The sequence below is a fragment of the Pezoporus flaviventris genome, unplaced genomic scaffold, assembly GCF_033815535.1.
Source record: "Pezoporus flaviventris isolate CSIRO_AGI_PZ_B2104156 unplaced genomic scaffold, CSIRO_AGI_Pfla_v1 ptg000007l, whole genome shotgun sequence".
Classification (NCBI taxonomy): Eukaryota; Metazoa; Chordata; class Aves; order Psittaciformes; family Psittacidae; genus Pezoporus; species Pezoporus flaviventris.
In genome coordinates this window covers 13,940,840-13,960,999 of record NW_026892555.1, presented here as the reverse complement: position 1 = coordinate 13,960,999, position 20,160 = coordinate 13,940,840, and the positions used below count along the sequence as shown (strand labels likewise).

The window sequence follows — 20,160 nt, the reverse complement described above, 5'->3', positions numbered from 1 at the left end:
TGAATTTAGTATAAAATTAAGGTTTATCATATATTTGCCATGGGCTCTGTCTTGCACAGTTAAGGAATCCATAACTGTAAAGATTACAGCACAGCATACTCTCAGCCTACTATATAACTATTCTCACCTCTTTACATTTGTGTAAGCCTTACCTTCTCCTGTATTTTTCTCCTCATCTGCTCTTGAGTTTTCCATGCACACTGACTGTCCTTGTTACCGTGAATCCTGTTTGCCTCTAATTCCACTCTAGGAGATTCGTGACATGGCATCAATTTTATTGAAGCATTTCTGATGATAACTGCTCACAGAAGGCAGATGCAAATGAAATGAGCATCGGCCGTCATAAAGTATTAGTGATTTTTCAGGGAGATAAAACCAGGACTTCAAAACTCTTAAATGCTAATCAAATACCCCAATGTACAAAGAAGTTATTACACAAGTCTGCAGTTTTCAATCTCCAGCCTGAAGACCACCACAGTTGTTATTCAGGGAGGTACAGACCCGTATTTGGGCCTACCTGCAAGCTTTGTTTCTAACGGAGTCTGAGAAAGGTAGCAGAGAAGGTCAGGAACTCTCTATTTCACACCCATTAGCAAGCTGCTGAAGTTGAGGTTTATGACTGAACTGAAAAATGCATTAGCCACCAAAATAATTTATAAAAAGATAAATTAACAAGTCTGAGAAATGCATCCACTGAAACACCATTCTTGTTTTACATTTTCATAGAATCACAGAATCATAGAATCGTTAGGGTTGGAAAGGACCTTAAGATCATCTAGTTCCAATCCCCCTGCCATGGGCAGGGACACCTTACGCTAAATCGTATCACCCAAGGCCTCGTCCAACCTGGTCTTGAACACTGCCAGGGACGGAGCATTCACAACCTCCCTGGACAACCCATTCCAGTGCCTCACCACCCTAACAGGAAAGAATTTCTTCCTTATATCCAATCTAAACTTCCCCTGTTTAAGTTTTAACCCGTTACCCCTTGTCCTATCACTACAGTCTCTAATGAAGAGTCCCTCCCCAGCATCCCTATAGGCCCCCATCAGATACTGGAAGGCTGCTTGTTCTTTGTTCTATTTAGCACATATAACACGCAAGTATAGCAGGCTCTTAAACATGGATTGAAAAACCTGTTATCAAAAAACTACCATATGACTACGAGGGAAATGTGCACTGGAGCTTGCGTTTCAGTACTAAAAAGGAGACCTTCAGCTGTGAAGTAGAACTATTTCTCTGGAGATAACCAGTTTCAAACATTAAAAACGTCATTTCCATTTATTTGCTAGTCTAGATACAGCAAGAAGGGCTGGTCACTATACAACAACATGACAACACCATGGCATTTGACTACACAAATCGATACTTCATACTGAATAAACCACACACACAGCCAAAAAATGAACACTAGCTTGTATTTAGACATTTCCTCAAAAAGACATTATGTTTATGAAGCATCAGAACAACATCAGAATACTTTTGCTGTTCTGAAAATAAAGGTAAGAAAGTTTACTATAAATAATGCAAGTAACAACACAGAGAAATACAAAACAATTTTTCAAAATGACACAGGAAAAGAAAAATCCCAAGGAAATCTAAATAAACACCATCTAACCCATCCTTCATCCTTCACTGCTGTACCACTGCTATATGAAATTAAGAGTAACCAAACCACATTCCAACTATTCTTCTTAAGTAATGCTGCTGTCCAACCAAGAAAGGCTACGTACTCAAGTAGAAAAATGTATCAAGTAATTTGACTTCTAAATTCTGATCCTCTGAACACGCAAGACAATAATTGCATGCAGCTTGGATCTAGTAAATACAATTAGTATGTAAGAAATATTCAGGTACACTAAGACTCTAAAGGATATACAAATAATTCCTAAATAAAACTCAAGAGTCTTACAGCCTTGTAAATTTAGTGTTCAGAATACCAAAGTAGCCACTTGTCAGATTTTAATGGTCATTAATTCAGAAGTGCTTCTAATCTTAAGAACTTCAAAGCACTGCTCAGACATTAAGAATTAAGTCATACTACAAAAAAGAACCATTCTGAAACTATTAAAAACTTTAAAGATACATATTTTAGCTGCAGGAGTGTAGTGCCAAATTCTAACCTTGGCTACATCCCGACATCATTTTGTTTTTGTATTTCATTACAGAAATACCTGTAACATGAACCACCAGCTGAAGTATTGTAAGCCTTGGGGAGTCTTGGGAAGATTCTGCTGCAGGGACGTGAACATGCCAAGATGCCTGTTTCTGTATCTCTCCGAAGAGAGACAATAGCAAACCAAAGCACTGAAGCTTCATTTATGATTGTGTTCCAGAGAGCTGAGAGCTGCCACATTGAAACCAGGTTTCCAGTACCTGTACTGTGTCTTACAGATGGGATATCAGACAAAAGAGAGCTTCTGTTAGCCCACTGGATACATGATGTAACAAGCCGATTTAAAGTCCTAAATAAAACATTTAATTATTTAGGAATGCTTAACATTTTTTCCCACCCAAGAAAGCTTTGTGGGCACAACCACTAGCACCAACTACCAGCATCTACAGAGAGAGTAACACTGCTATGTAGGCGTTCGCAAACCCAACAAGGGCACCAAATGTGGAAGGTGCCACAACACCCACATCCTCTCAATATTTAACACTAATGAAACTCTGATCAATATTTATCTTGGTAAAAGAGTCTTGAAAGTTATTATCACTAATAGTGTCTGATACATTCTGAATACATCCCTACCGCATATGGTGCCTTCTCCATATGTATTTTTAAAACTCAAATCATGAACTTTAAAGTGTTACAGCATAAGCAACTTTACTTCAATTCTTAGTACAGACAAAGTTCAAGAGAGAAATGGTAATGTTGTTTTGTAAATGCATAGGTATTAACTACTACTAACAACGAGGCATGCAATTGAGCTTGAATTGTGCTAACCTCAAGGATGCCTAGAATCAAAACATCTATTGGATACACATAAAATGTGTATGTGTCACCTCTGGAAAAAGTGTTAATCTCTTTAATAATATCCAAAACCATAGTAAACATTATACATCAAATTTTATACTAAGTTAGTGGCCCTGCCTGCTTCCCCAACTCGCACTACACCAAAAGCAAATGTACAACCTGTATCATGCTGAAACTTAACCTATTAGCTACACAAAAATGGAATTTAGTTACACAGGTCTGAAATCCTCAGGTAACCACTGAACGGCTTTGGTTTTAAACAGAAACTTCAAAAGAAAAAAAGAGAAAACTAGAGCAGTATACAGTGAGACACCAGCAATGTTAACATTTTTTAATAGTTCCAGATGAGGTTTTTACACACTACAGATAAGCGCTTATCCTACAGTTACAAAGACATGTTCTGGAAGCTGACCAAGCAAAAACTTGCCTTCAGCTGCCTTGTCTCCTGGCTACAGCACTTGGTTAAGATGGTAACAAAGTCTCTCAACTTTCCTGCCAGGAGAAAAGGAACTCTGAAGCAAATTAGAGATACCACTGCAGTGGTTGAGAGTAAGAAAACGTGTGCCTAATACACATAACACTCTCCTCCAGATGATTAAGGAGACAGATGTTTAGAGACACACATGAAAAATTCCAACCTAATCAGAGCAGTCCACAGAAACATGTTCTAGAAAGAAAGCACTGTCTGACAGATTATGTGTCAAAAGCACGACATCAACAGGTTGATGCCCTAGTCTTTTAGGCGCTGGATATGAAGCTTTATAGCACAAGACTGCCACCACAGAAAGTTGTGGCATGATTGAATTGAAGATCTGAGGTGAAACTTAGTTTTTCATTATGTACTAATCTTGAGAAATATGACAATCTCTAGAGTCAAACACTGAATTCACTTATGTGCATATCCCAGCCCAACCGTGAGGATTTTCTAGATTCTCCTATTTAACATTGCTGATTTTTTGACCATTCCTGTTATGACTGATGTCTAAACATTTATTCTTTTCTTCCTTATGCTGAACTTCGGAATAAAAACTCTTACAACTGTTAGATCCATTTTATCTTGTGAGGAAAAAGAAGATGCAACAACAACAAAAAAAAAACACCAGTGTTTTCCATTAAGACCTTCAACATTTTAAAGGAACTGTTTTGACAGATACCTTCAATCCTAAGTATGACTGGTGGCCAAAAAAAAAAAAAAAAAAGAAAAAGCAACTTATTTTGATTCCCTGACAAGTAACCAAAAGGATACTTAATCTGAACATACTGTTCAAAATCTAAGGCCAAAAGGCCAAGACTGAATAGACCTGAAAGCAAGGTAACTCCAGAAGAACGTGATTTCTGAACTTGCTGTTCAGAAACAGCAAGTCTTAGGCCTCACTCTTCTGTCTAGCAAGTTGGACAGAAGACCTCAAACGCCCACAATATTTTACCTTTATCTTGACTGGCTAGAGCCCTAACACCAACATTGAAAATACAATTCTTGGAATAGTAAGCTTACATTTTATGTCACTCAACAGCTAATAAACACCCAATGTTAAAATCATATTTCTGAACTTGACAGAAAATTTGGGCTTAAAAAACAATAATTATATAGGAGGCATACCAGAATGATACACGACATTTCATACCAACCCAATCAGATGCAAATATCAAAATCTCTTTCTGACACGAGAGTGGAAGTTTCCTGGAGCTGAGCCCAAATTCAACTATTATGAGTAATCAAGGCATGTTGATCTGAGGTCCTCAAGCAGGGGATACTACATAGAATTTCACACAGAAATTGGAAATCATAGGATTTTGTTGGTTTTGTCTCATGCAGGTCTAAGGTGATTACCAAATCACTTTGGCAATCCATGTTAAACTGAAGGGAAGATACTACATCCTGAACTGTAGGGATTGGGGGAAAATGGGATGGGGACATTACATGCTTCAGTACTATTTAAATACTTTTGAATAGAAAGAAGCATATGAAAACCAACCAAAGCTTTTTGTTCCCTGGGTGACTTACTACATCGCTTGGTAACATGTCACCTGCTTAGTCTGTAAACCCCAAGATTTAACTACAAAAGAGAACATCAGTAAACTTCAAAAAGTATGCAGCTCCACAATATGTAAGCTAGGCTGAAGAAAACTAAAACAATCATAACAGGTCACTGACTATTTTCATAGTATTTTCTATCACTTCTACTTGGCTTAGGAAACATATTACCCTGTAATTATAGGGATCTAAGTGGTTTACAGTATTATCCCGTGCTTCATAAAGTACTTACAGCCATCTAACAACGTTTTCCTGTGGGGTTTGGAGGGTTTGGTTTTTTTGATGGGGTCTCCCCCAACAGGACAAAGAAAGTGGTAATATCCATACACAGCATTAAGCTGGCTATAATATACCTTGCCACTTTGACTATCTCAGCAAGTGGTTGACTCAAAGCACAACTCAAAGCCAGTGACAGGCCAAGCAGCATTTTGTCACTCCTTCCTGAACATTAACTGGTAATGTGCAGTTTCTGGGGCATGGCCAGAAGAGCTGCACCTTACTTACCCTGAAGAAGACATTCAGTTCATTTTTCACTTTCTGTAACTGTTACACAGACTATGCGTACCTCAGCGACCCATGCAATGTAAAATAAATGCAGAGCTTAAACAATCACTAGGAAATGACCACATAAAATACTTCATAAGCATCCACTCTTTTGTTATTTTGTTATTTCTCTTTCTAAGAACCACCTCCACACTACTGTAATTCAGCAGCTCTACAGTTGCCCATCAAACAAGAGGGAAACCCAGTCTAACAAGACCAGGGCATTTCTCTACAGCCTGTCTGCACCTTCTAACAGTCTCAGTCTTCCAGTAACAGTGGTCGTTCACACAGTGAGAGTCTAGGCTCACTAAAGGCACTGCCAAGTGATTGACACCCACACCATATTTACTGGAAGCACACCCAGATGCTGCATGCATGGGTTAGCTCCTCATTCTATTACCGGGATACTTCACAAGCTGGAGGGATTTAACAAAAACATTAAGCCTATGAAAAAAAACACAAACAAAACTATTCCAAATTATAAAAATCACTGATTTTATATAAAAATAAACACAGAAATGGAATAAGCCATTAGTTAATACCCAGAATTAAAACTGGTAAATATCTTACCTAAAAATATATATAATAAAAAAGGTTCTGCGACTGACATAAATCAGAAGGTGGAATTCAGCCTGAAGAACTGAAATAGTAGATACAGTAAGTCTGTATCTGTACAAACACAACACTAGAAGGGTAGATTACTAGAGTTTGGTTAGAGGCCTAGAGGCCTGCTGGTTTTTCATAGGCTTTGGTTTTCCTTAACATAAGTTCCTGACAGAGTCAATCAGCTAATGTCTTGTAGGTACCATGAAACATCTGTTCAAGTCATTTATTAAGCTTGTCCAAGTGAGCTGCTTGTTCGTGCAAAGGAAAGAGTCATTAAACAGTGGAGAAAAGCAAAGCTTATTAAAACACAGAAAACCATCAAATATTAAGGTGTGTTTTACCAAATGGAACAAAATCTCTTCCTGATTTTTGCTCTGCTACATTTTCATTTGTTTGGGTTTTTTAGGACTGCACAACAGGTCAGGTTAACAGCCATCTCCATGATTGTTCTCAAGCCACTAGTACGCTTCAAATACTCCCCCAGTATCAGTAAAAATGAACAGTTACATTTGTGTATTTAAATTCTCCATTGCCCTGTTCACACATTGGAATAACGTATTTCTCCCCAGTACAAAGTTTCATAACGCATTTCACAGTACACGGACTCATGCTCATTGCCATGGAAACCAACAGGGCCACAGGCACTGCAGAATCACTTCCTTGTAGAACCATTTCTGTAAGGCAGCCCCAGGATTTCAATCATGCAAGCAGCAGGGCATTAGATGCTATTAGCACACTGTTAGGAAGCAGCAATAGGGCTGTAATAAGATTACCGTCCAAAATACTGCTACTTACAAGTGGGATGGAGCATTTCCCCAGGACTACTTAGTTTATTATTTCTCCTATTTCACAAATCTCACGGAACTCAAATCTTTTCTGAACACATTCAGTACTTCGGACAATTTTTGCAAACTGCAAATACAATTTATATTTATTATTTTTAATGAATTCAATACCTAACCATCACTTCAAGAACGCAAGCTGATGAATATACTCCTTTAGTAGAGCACAACATAAGGAAATTACATAGAAGAAGTAAAGGCAGGCACTGTTTCAATATTTTCCGCCCTATACTGTACTCCAACACACAGTTGATATGTATGTTCTATGTATTAGTGAGTCACCATCGTTCACATATCCACATAGCTCATTGAGCTGGTAGCGTATTTGCACATAAAAGGATTTCTCTTCAGCATCAACTTCTAGCAGCTTCCTATAAAAAGATTTAAGGATGACAGCCAAAAGCAGCAGCAGCAAATTTTATTTAACAGCCTATATTTTAATCAGATTGTGCCAAACTTACCATTTTGAAGAAAAACTGCAAGACAGTAACCCTTATCTATTTGACCTTCAGAAATTAGTAAAACAGGGCACAGATATGAGGGGAGGAGGGAGTGGGGGCTCATCTGAGACTACTGATCCTTTTCAAAGGCCATACCCGGCACAGCAGAACTGGAACACATATACTACTTAAGGGTGTGTCTTAAAAAATCATGACTTCCATATGCATTCAACAGATGCTTCCAAGTAACCAGTAAAATCCCTACTGGACATGACTTCCACGTCATTTTCATGATTTATGAGCTTTTGTGCAATAATTTTTTCCACATTCAAGCACTTACCCTCTCTGGCAAATGCTCGGTTATGTGCTAAGGGACAGATCCTCCTAGTAACAGGCAGTGCAATTCAAAGAACCAAGCCTGGGCTGAATCTCAGTTTTCCTGCTTAAAGTATAAAATTCAGGAAAGGGAATGAAAGTCAATTGCTGGTGATAATCTTCAGCTTCCCTATCTTTCAGACAGAGATAGGACTTGTCTTGGTATCACCATCTGAACATGGCCATGTGAAATCACTTCCAGAAGAGCTCCATTTCTAGTAATAGCTGCTGTAACAGTAAGATTAAAAACCACCATTCTAATTTTATCACTGAGAGCACCAATAGATAAAACAATGCACTTTCAGGTTGCTCCCAACAAGTGACATGGTAGCTGCAGTAAATACCCTGTATGTCATCTGAAGTTTAAAAAGCCTTAAAAGTTTATTTTTTTGCATTGAAAATAATGTAATATTAAAAAAATAACTGAGTCCTAAATGCAGAAAACTCAGCTCTATGTTAATGAGGAATTTTGGCAACAAGATTGCTTATTTTCCTCAGATTTGCATAAGAAACCCCCAAACATTGGCAAGAACTGACACTTCCAACTAATTCCTAAATGCCAAATGGGTATAACACTTGCTTAACACCAATAAGTACATATATTGCGTATTGCACTGATACAGGGCTCCATGGAATGGAGAGGATGTAAAGCAAATGGGCTGCAAAGCAGGATACAATGTTTAAGCAGAACAAAGGTAGACTGACAAGCCTTGTATGCTCAAAGCAAAATCCTGACCCTCTTTCCAGTAAAAGATCAAATATTTATAAAAGAATTAGCCTATTATTGTATGCATGCAGCAAAATTCAGGTGCATCTTCAAACTCCAGTAAGTAAATAAGCCTCTCCATTAACTTGGAAATTAGATTAAGCCAAAAGAAGTTAATAAAATGATTATCTGAAATAAGTATCAACATAAAAGCCACCAAAGAATATTCCCACTCTTATGCCTAGAGAATCCTGTGTATGCATGTTACAAAAGCTATTATCAAAGTCAAATAAGTTATATTGTCTTCGTTTTGCCCTCTTGATTTTAGATTGACTTATCTTACAAAATACTAACAAGAATACTTAATTATACAAGCTTGTATACAACTATACAAGAAATTTTCCAATTTATTACATTAACAATATATTTACTTTCCTTTAAGATTATACCGTTATGCTATGTGCTAACATAATCAAACTGCTAAGCACTGCTGTTGGAGCAAGCATCGTATCTCTGCAATCTTAACGCTACCTGAAGATCAAAAAAGAATATGAAAGAACAGCACGCTCAAAACTGTACCATCACTGAGAATGTATTTTGAGCATGTGTGTATACATAGAAAAATAGCACACAAAGTAATCATATCCAAAAACAGTCTCTGACAAGGACAGATTAATAAAAAATATTATAGCAACAATAACCTGAAAATCCACTAGGGCTTGTTGGACAAGTCTTGTTCCTCTTCTTACAAAGTCTCTTATAAGGTCTGTAAGATTTAAAAGGTGGAGGTCCTAACACATAATAAGGCATAAAAGATGCTCATTTTATACATACCACAAAGGGCCTTTCAGCATCTCTATGTGCTGGTTTTCTGTCCATGGCTTGCTGTGTCTTGTATGCCTCCCTAAACTACATCATGCTGCATGTCAGCTGCACAGGTCTAATTCTGTTACAATAAACTGAAAACCAAAGGAGAATATTTAAGAGTGTTTCAGTGTGCAGGGGACATAATGCATTGTCTCTGCAACAAAGCCAGCAACTGCCACCTTCCCCACTTATAGATACTAGAGTCGAAATTAACACCTGAATAGCAAAAGTAACACTTATTATCTTTTTTTGTTTCTCATGTAGTATTTTAATCATTAAAATGTAGTACGTTACTCAACAGGTATTTGGTGGAAATGCTCTTTTTTCTTGGCATTAATGGCCAAATAGGTATCACAAGAGCATGACTTACTGCTTTCAACAGCTACACATAGATAGTACGAGGCAAAAGAATAGTTTGATATGCACATAACACAAACAAACAAACAGGAAGTTTAACTGTTAATAGCAGTAGTGCAGAATGCAACACATTATTTCTCCTTGCACACAGCACAAAAAAAAAAGGCTGTTTTGAAATAATTTTTTTCCCTTCAAGTTTTGAAGTATAATGCTGCTCAACACATTTAAGTCACCTCCACAGTTAGATTAACTCCTTTTGTCAGCACACAAGTTTCACGGTATGAAGTGATACCAGATGTTCTAGTTTTAAATGCCTCACTAGAGTATACTTACCACGACACTTAGTAGATGCTGAGTGCACCAATGCACCCTTATAAATTATCTGAAGTTTGTGCTCTGTTAGCAAGTATACCTGCTATTCATTGACAAAACACACCAGAATTTTAATCCCCAGACCACCACAATGTAGGTACTTTACCCATTTCAGGCAAAGAAATATGCACTGAGCATGAAAAGTGTTATACTGCAAGGAGGTTCTTGCCCTTTCAACTTGCTAGTACATATCAATGCTTCCTCTTCTGAATGTAAGCATGGATTATATGTCAGAAGTTCCCCTCGGTCAGATTCATGCAACTCACTGTACCTGAAAATTAATAGAAAGTATATGTATATCACCTAAGTAACATAAAACACTTCTGTCTTCTCCATGGTTTAAGGTATCCATGAACACCACATCAAGCCAGTATTCAATTCACACACTAACCCCGTGCCAGCATAATATGATCTAAATTTTTAGGGAAAAAGGTCAAGGAAAACTTAAAGAGATTAAAACTCAAAACTCCATCTGAACTCCTCTGGAGGACACACAAAACAAAATAGAGACTGAAGGACATTATGTTGGAAAACCCCGTTCTACAGGTCTGCAATGTCAGGAAGCTGTACAGAGAACAGCAGGCAGAACACACAGTCTGGGCACTCATGCAAAGCCTTCAAAAAGGGTAATAAAGGAGGGAAGAAACCACAACAGAAGCTAGGAAAAGCACAATCTTCACAATTTAAGAAATGTGAAAGACTTTTAGCCAGTTCAATACAGGCTTCATTGCTACTACAAATTACTCAATACTACAGAAATGGATTGCTTCCTTTCCAAGACTGTCAAAAGCTGTCATTTTAAAAAGTGCTTAAACAAACATTTGTAAGATGAATCTCAAAAATTGATTTTCAGTAAACATGGTATCTTGTTTCAATTACTATGATCAAACCTATCAACCTAAAGAACTCCTCACCCAAGAAACTAACTAGACTTTCCCTATTAACAGCTGGGGATACAATCCTGTCTATCCTACACCTTCAGGGCAAAAATGGCTGGTAAAGAATACAAGACACAGACAACTTAAATACCACAACTATGAGCAGAGTAACTATCTAAAAACAATCCAGTAACCTTAGAGTGTTTAAAAAAAGGTAAATTAATGTGGTTTCATCTATGTTTAAAATAAATAAACTTTACACATACCATAGATGAGAATACAATTACGCAGACTTTACCATCAGCAAACCAAGGATGACATAATGAAGTTTAAAGTAACAATCTTTGATTAAATCAGTCATCTCTGACACAAGAGAAATATCTGCACTATAGCCATACTGGTGTAAACACAAATGCAGAAAAGGCCTACAACTTCTAACCATCTTCTTGACATACGTTTTAGCCAATGTATGTTTATATTCAACACATCGACGAGGATGTCTTAGGGTTTAGTTTAAGTTCTATACAAACCTTAGGAAGTATACACACACACATATATATACGTATATATATATACATTCAAAGATTTATAGAATTAAGTAGCTCGAACATCACCTGGCATTAGAAAAACACCTTCAGTAGTACCATGGCCTATAACCCTCACGTCAGAGTCTGACGGCATAAGGACTCAGGTATCCCTCACCCACTGCTATCCATGAAGGCTTCTGTTGAAAGCTCTTGCAATATTCATTAACTACAGAATGGCAATTTGTTACTACTATTGCATCTTTCCACATTAGCAGCTATGAAGATAAAGGAACGGAAATTTACAGTTGTTTTGAGAAGCCTACATAACTTTTGCTAACATCTAAAACATACAAAATGCTGTAGAAATATTGCATAAGTGTAAAAAGAATTCATACAGAGATTTAATAAAAATGGAAACATCATTCCCACTAATGAAATACTAAGAGCAATGTACATATTAACGCTTTAGTGTATTGCCAAGGCTCCAGCTGTATCAATATACAAGAATAAGCTATAAGAAAACTTGACTCTCAACAAAAGTGTTTATGGCTATAATTTTCTGAATGTATACACAAATTCAAAAGATTAGGATTTTAAAAAGAAAAACAAAAAAGTCATATATCGGTGCTTAAGAATTTAATTAGATGAGAATCATTTTCCTTTACTTTTACACTCCTTCCTAGAGTATCCTCATGCAGAAGATTTGCAAAGAACGTAAACAGCTTCCCATTAACAACATATTTCCTTGTGACTACTCTGAAGGCAAACCTGATTAATAAGAAATACTTATTTGGCCTAGCAAGCAGCACACTTGCCTTGCTACAAAATCCCCATCTCCCAACCCACAGCTGTTATTTTCCCAGAAGAAAGTTTCCATATATCCATTATCTACATACCAGTGGTCAGACACAACCCACAGTCTACCACATGGAGTAACTCTGTTTCTTAATATTAGTTCAATTTCTGTATTACATAAGCTTTCATGCTCATCTACTAAAAATGTTACTTACCCTGCCTGACCTTACATCTCCGAGTGATGCATCAGTTCATCTCTGCTTTCACAGCTTTATATCTTGCCTGATATCACTCGTATCAATTGAGCAGGGTTAGAAGTTTCACCGAACAACAGTCTAGAAAAGTCTCCAAGCTTTGATGGAAATTCAGAATCTCTTAATAGAACTACACCATTTCCCAGTACTACCAGCTGTAGACAATTTAGAAACTGGAGAATCTTAACACTGCTTCCTTACACAAAACTAAACTTCCAGGTTTCCCAGGAATAAGTTTACCCATGAGCACAAGTTTGCAAGATTAGGCTACACAGCAATGGGAAATGAGCCTGTAAATGAAGAACTATCAGTATCGTAACACCCTGCAGCCATCAACCTGCTACTTCCAGTAAAGCAATGTGATACTGAGCCTAAATAACACTACCATGCATACGGTGGCTTTGTTGAAGAGAACACTAATATTGCAAAAGCAAAAGCTGAAGAGTTGCTTACAAACATGAAACAAGGTTACCCTGCAGCTTCCACTGTAATAATGCAACAAACTGGAAGCGAGACACTTCAGTGACAAACTAACTGACTCCATCTGCTCTCACAGACACAGCACAATTACTTCAGCACCAGTTTCTCTGTCCATTTACTCACTCTGCTGTGTGAGATGAAGGATGCAAAGGTACTACAGAGCAGAGCTGTCACACAGTTAAAGGCTATAATCCAGTGCAGATGTAAGAGGCCAAATAAAAATTGCAACAGCAGAATAGTAACTTGGGGGAAACCAAACAAACACCAAACTGTAATAGATAATAAATAAACGCAAGAGAATGCAAGTGATCAGAATTGCTCATTATACTTGCTTCTACAATTACAGTGGCTCTTACTTAAAGTCCAAATATCTTTAGCATTAATCCATTAGTTACACAGAAAATCAGAAGGGCCTCTCCAGCACATGTAGTAAGAACTACAAATTACGGTATTTGTTGTATCTGCTGCTAATTCCCCATTCAGCAGGAAAAAGGGATCGGACAATCTGCGCCACAGGAGCAACGGAGAAGAAAGATTATGTTCTTTCCTTACATGCATTCCTTGCGCACACACATCAGAGCTGTGCTACCCTTTCTCCTCCACATATAAAGCTTAGAAAACTCATGTCTTATGTATCCTCTATTTCAATGAAAAAGTGAATAGAGACAACATTTAATTATCTACAAGGAGGGACTCCTGGATGTCTGGTCAGAGTTTTCTGATCTCCAAGTGGTGTCCCTGCAGTTAAATACAGTTGCAATCAACTGTGACTGCATCCAGTACACCTGAAACTAGCTGCCCTGATCTACCACCAGAAAGGTGAGAGTATGTGGGACCCCAGAGCTAATAATAAACCAAAGTAATTTTTAGTCTTTATATGTCTGAACACTGTTTACACATTCTCAAATACCAAAAGATGATCATAAGGTGATCTGTACTTCTTTTAAAACACAACTACAAAACAGTTGAGGCCACCACATCAGATACGTTTCAATAAGAGAAAACACTGAGTCAGTAGAATTGTTAGTCTAGTTCTCTTCTACAGAAGGAAAACTTTAATCATGCCCATGGTCTTCCACTTATATTTCCAAAGCTGCTGCTGATACTGCTAAACTTCAGAAACTAAACCTACTTCTTCAAGAAAGCTCTCCTTCCTATGGACTCCATGCAAGTATGTATCTGACCACAGTAAAAAGACTATTTGAAGAATAAGCTCACTCACCTTCTAAAAAATGCCTTTACAAAGCAATTCACACAAGCTAAAAAGCTTATGGTACTCCAAATGGACACACAGCTTTAAGAAGGTGTGAGCTCTAATTAGGTCCAAAAGCCTACTGCAAACCAAGCTGCAAAAAACCAATCATGCTTTTTCCCTCATCCCTCCTCTTTCAGCTCTTATATTAAAAGCTACTGTGAACACAAGTTTTCTTTGGACTACTTGACTGGAGAGAACACAATGGAATTTTTATTCAGATTTCTACAACAGGAAGCAAAGACAACAAAATGTGATGTACTGCACTCAACTGCTGACCTTTTTCTTATCTGAAAGAAAATGCACATTATAAACCCAGGTTTCTGGAGGGTTGTTTTTTTCCCTGCCATTTCTAATTTCTTAGACTAGACTACCTACATCGTAAACTGCTTTCACTACAGATTTATTCATCAAGCCTGTAATTTTTCCAACACACTGCTGTATCAACAAAATCTCCAGGTAAAAACTTAAACACACAGCATAGTCTGTTTGCTGAATCAGTCCAAGCACTTCATGATGGCATAAAGCAGTGACATATTAGGACTTTCCACGGCATGCAACAACTGTGTTATCCCCTAGAGTTACACAAGTTCTTACATAGACTACACATATCTTCTCACTAGGGATGAGTTAAAATGCAGTGATCTGTAAAACAAGCACATACTGCCACAATCTTTAAGCTAAATAAACCCAAAGAAAATCACAGTATCGCCTTCAAAGGACTAACAGAAATCTCATATTTCTACTCAGCATATAGCCAAAACCACAATACCCATTCAATTAAAAATACAGGAGGTGACAAGTTCGAAAAGACAGCACGTCAAAGATGCCTTAATAAGCCTCCTCAACACCAATAGCTCTGAATCCACGTGCAATCAGTGTCTTTCACTGCACTGTAAAAGCAACTGGATAGAGTCGATTTTCTTTGATACTGCAGTCATTCCTTGTATTCCTGAGCTGGATGAATAACACCACCCACTTTTGCTTATCACACCTTACAAAAGACATTCTTAATTCAAAACTGCCAATATAACCATATGATATATAATACCTGTCTGCTGCAAACCTTTCAAAAATGCATCAGAAAACAAAACCATGTTCAAGCTATTAAAAACAGAATAAAATACTTGGAATCTCATGATCATGCCGATACAGTAGCTAGGCACACATATAATTTGAGGACTGAGACCTCAGTATCTAGCAGGAAAGCTCATAGGAAAAGTACAGACTTGGATTTTTCTTCTCCTTTTGTCAAACTGTGAAGATTGGAAATCTACATTCACTCTTCATTTCAGAAGCATTTTATAAATAAGTATTCAGGTAGCTCAATCAAGTTATCAAGTGTCTACGATGTGACACAGTTCTTCCCCCGTCTTCCCAAATTTTGGTGCTATTATTTTTGTGGAATACTCTAACAGCATTAACATTTTAACAAGTTATGTGATTTTAGTCCATCCTATTAGTTCAGGTTTCATTGTTAGCTTTTACTCCTGCCATGGCAGCACTTTATAATTTATTATAGTGTTACCTGAAATACAACTAACTTGATCTAAACTCAAATTACACCATTACATAACAAAATAAGGACTTAATCAGATTAAAGAAAGTTAACTACAGATTGCTCTACTTGTACCAAAATTAAAAAGGAGGCCATAAAAGTAGGTATTCCTACATCATTATGTATTTTAAGGCAACATACTGATATTTAGAACTTCTCTTCCTTACTAATATTGTTTTCTTTTACTTTACTGGTCCTCTGAAATAACAAGCTTTCTAAAATTACTTTCACATCTGCACATACAGAGAAGACTGATGCATCTTCTGTTCCGCATACACACATCCAAAAGCAACCTACATACCTTTCCTTTGCCTTCAAAACAGCCTCGTTTGTAAGGATTACTTGTGCCACTGCCAGGAGACAAGGCACCAGTGGAAAGAGATCACCAACTTCCCTGACACCCACCAAAATCCACCCCAGATTTTGGCACATAATCACCCTGTTATCACCAAGACAACTGACAAAGTCTTGTTACTTTGTGAGAGCACAGACCACACATTTAAATCAGGAAGATATTAGAAATGTTTTAGCAGAATTCCAGGACTTCCAATAGGAGTCACTTTGTTTACAAATGAAGCAAATTTATGCCAATGCTTCTCTTCACCACAGGTGTCATGGAAGTTTGTGAACCATATTGTTAGTGCCCTGAGAACACGTTGTATAAGACCCACTGGGAGACATCTTCAGCAGGTGGAAAGGTGAAAGCTTTCAACTGTTTTCAGTAAGTCACCTTCCTCCACACAGACTCCATGCAAGAGGCACCACTGTGCTGTACCAGATTACACAAGGACAGGGTAGAAAACCAAAAGCATAAAGCAAAAGGAAGCTGACCATCAGAGCTACTCATAGCTGATTTGAATTAATAGCAGTTCACAAAGACGATTACACATCTAATGGAGAACAGTTTTAAAACACCTGTTCTTTTTATTTCATTAAAAGAAAAACAAAAGAAATCAAATGTAACAGTTGTTAAGTCCAAATCTGATAGAATAGGTTTTACACCCAGAGAAATCAAATTAATGGTGCTAACCTGTATCCTGCTCTTAACTATTCACTTTTTCATTATTCCCTCAATCCCGCTATTAAAAAGCCACACACACACACACCACTGTCCATCTGGCGCTACCCAGCTTGCAACAGCAGCAGGCTGCTGTCAGCTGCCATATTTTCATGGCTACATTTCACAACTGGTCATTTTTCACCACTCTTTGAAGACACTATGTGCATGAAAACCACAGATACACAGACTGCTGAACAGAGTATCGCAGAAAGAGAGAATCTGAATTGGAGTCTTTCATAAGAACAACTACACATAAGTAAGTTATTCTTCCTCTTCACAAGTATTTACTATACTGTGTAACTCCAGGATAATGACTGTGGACTATGACTAATAAATGCCAAGCAAGCTTCAAAGCTTCACTCAAAATTATGCTCTTCCTTCTCATCACCAGTATATCCATTCTCCTTCATGCTTCAGCTGGACAGTGTTCTGGTGACACTTGCCAAAAATAATGAGGCAACAAACAATGCTTCTACCCTTAAGAAGTTTAAGTAGCCATGTCTTTTCCCACTCTGTGTCATTATGAACATTACCAACTGCATAAGATGTATACTAACACAAAGAGACAGCAGCAAAGCCAAGAATCAAGTTTAGCAGACACTCTTCCATTAAAAGTCTGCATGGACTGCCTTTATTAGGGTGCCCCCATTCTCTGCTAAGTCCATTCGTCAGTTTGTTTATTAAGAAAACAAAATAGTTGTGGGCAGCACAAAGAAGGGAAAAAGTGCAACAGATAAGGGGAAAACCCACTATGCTCGCCATCTCTTACACCTGTGTAGCTTTCACCAGCTTGGTGTATGAAACCCCGAAAGAGAACATCTAGGCACCACAGCAGTGGAACTGAAAAATGAAAGGGAATATTTAAAAGCAATTCTTTTCTGCCCTGACCCAGCCTTCACTTGCTGAAGGGTGCAAGTTGCTTCCCTCCCCAGAGATGAGCATGAGTCAGGAAGATTGAGAGGAGGGCGAAATTGTGAGGGTGGTGAGACACTGGCACAGGATGCCCACAGAAACTGCGGCTGCCCCATCCCTGGCAGTGTTCAAGGCCAGGCTGGACGGGGCTTGAAGCAACCTGCTCTAGTGGAAAGTGTCCCTGCTCGTGACAGGAGGTTGGAACTGGATGATCTTGAAGGCCCCTTCCAACCCAAACCACTCTGTGACTCTACGGAACCGCTCCTGCCCCTCGGGAAGCCAGTGCAGCCCCAGCCCCAGAACGGACACGGCTCCCGGCCGCGGCACCGCCCCACACACGGAGGCAGCTCCGCCGGCGGCTCCACGCGGCCGCCCCTCCCCGCCCGCCCTCCGCCAGCAGCCGCCCCGACCCCTCCGCTCACCAGCCCGTCTATCTGCACTTGCTTGACGGCCGAGTCACCCGGGGCGGCGGCCTTGCCTTTGCCTTTCGAGGCGCCGAACCCGCTGCCGGCAGCCCCGGAGCTCTCCTTGCGCGACGCCATCTTTCCCCTCGCACCGACCGGAAAGAAAAAAGCGAAACACCGGAAGCGGCGGCGCGGCCGCGGCGGTCCGATGGGTAACGGCTCCGGGCGGAAACGCGGAGTGGAAGTTTCATGGCGTCCCGTGGCGGTTCAGGTCTTCGCGGGCATGTGCATCACCGCCATGCTTCGGGGTCAGAGTGGTTGCAGAGAGTGGTTGCAGAGAGGGTTTGCTGTCAGGGCTGAGGGAGGCTCAGCTCACGGAGCATTGGCGCCTTATGAACCAGCTCAGTACAGAGAAACATTTCCAGGAGAGAACAGATCTAAGAGTGTTGGGTTTTACCTTTAAAAAAGCACACTGCCGTGTGCTGTTGGAGTGAGCCCAGAGGAGGCCACGAAGATGATCAGAGGGCCTCAGCCTAAAAACAAGCTGAGAGAGTTGGGGTTGTTCAACCTGGAGAACAGAAGGCTCTGGGGAGAGCTTAGAGCAGCTCTCAGTACCTAAAGGAGCCACCAAGAAATCTGGAGAGGGGCTTTTGACAGAGGCTGGTAGTGACAGGACAAGAAGAAATGGCTTTAAATTGACAGAGGGGAGACTTACGATAGATGGTAAGGCCGACATTCTTCACTATGAGGGTGGTGAGGCACTGCTTGGAGCAGCATGGTCTAGCATGAGGTGTCCCTGCCTGTGGCAGTGGGTTAGAACTGGATGAGCTTTAAGGTCCCTTCCAACCCAAACCATTTTGTGATTCTATAATTCTATGAGATATATCCCACTTTCATTTTCCCGGGGGAGGGGGGCAGGGGGGAAGTCAAATGGAAATTGAAGGGAAAGTTCGGAATTGCAGCATAGCTGATGTCAGACATGCCTTGTGCCCCAAACGGACTGAAGTGTGCATATGCAACAGGATTAGGGCACTGATGTGAAACGTAAGTTTGGAGGGAGGCAGATGCAGTAACAACCCCAAGTTTCAGGGCAGCATGCTGTGGTCAGTGAGCTTTGCCATCATGTTTGTGTTGCAAACTTGAGTCCTACCCTTGGCGGGTTTCCATGAGTTAATGCTGCACTCCCCCCCCAGCCCATCACTGCCTTTTGAAGTTTTTCTAGAGAACACAGTTGCTTGATTCAACGTTAGTATTTCACTTTTCTGTTATTTACATATTTTAATTTACAAATATGATCAAATAGCTTTAATTAAAGAAAAATAAGATTAGGAAACAGTATTATGGTAATACAGTGGTTTTCAACTGGAGATCTGTGGGCTGCTTCGAAGATACTGCTGAAAGGTATTTAAATAGAAAAAAAACATAACCTTCTGTCTGTAAATGCACAATGCTTTACCACTGGCAAATTCTTTGATATCTGAAAAGGAATGAAATAGGGATAAAAGGAATGAGACAGACCAATGTGATACACTATTCCTGCCTATCAGCTTTTGAACAGAAACTCAATGTAATTTTAAAAGAGATGGGGAAAAAATCCCAAACCAACAAGTAGCTACAGCACAGAACATCAGCATGCTCAAAGAGGTTGCTGTGGGCACCCAAAATAGCCCTATTCAAGGGACTGGCACAGGGCTCACATTACTTAATGCACTGCCAGAATAATTCAGTGAATTTGGTTAATTATTATTAACATGAAAGACAAAACACAAATACCAACTTTCTACTTTACAGAACTCAACAGATCACTGTAGGCAAGAGGTCGTACAGAAATTCAGCATTGAAAATACTGAATTCTTGAAAAGGAGGCCATAAAAAGGATGTCAGACTGAAGAATTTTAAGAGCATTGCCCAAGCTACTCC

At 39.1% G+C, this 20,160-nt stretch overlaps 1 protein-coding gene across 1 annotated transcript in view; it reads right to left on the bottom strand.

Moving 5' to 3' along the window:
• EIF3H (eukaryotic translation initiation factor 3 subunit H) overlaps positions 1 to 18,416 on the bottom strand; it is an 85,418-nt gene extending 67,002 nt beyond the window's left edge. The window contains exon 1 of the mRNA XM_061447835.1: positions 18,259 to 18,416. Coding sequence (XP_061303819.1) covers positions 18,259 to 18,378 — 120 coding nt within the window. The 5' untranslated portion in view covers positions 18,379 to 18,416. The remainder of the gene's footprint in view (positions 1 to 18,258) is intronic.
• Between the last annotated feature and the right edge of the window lie 1,744 nt (positions 18,417 to 20,160).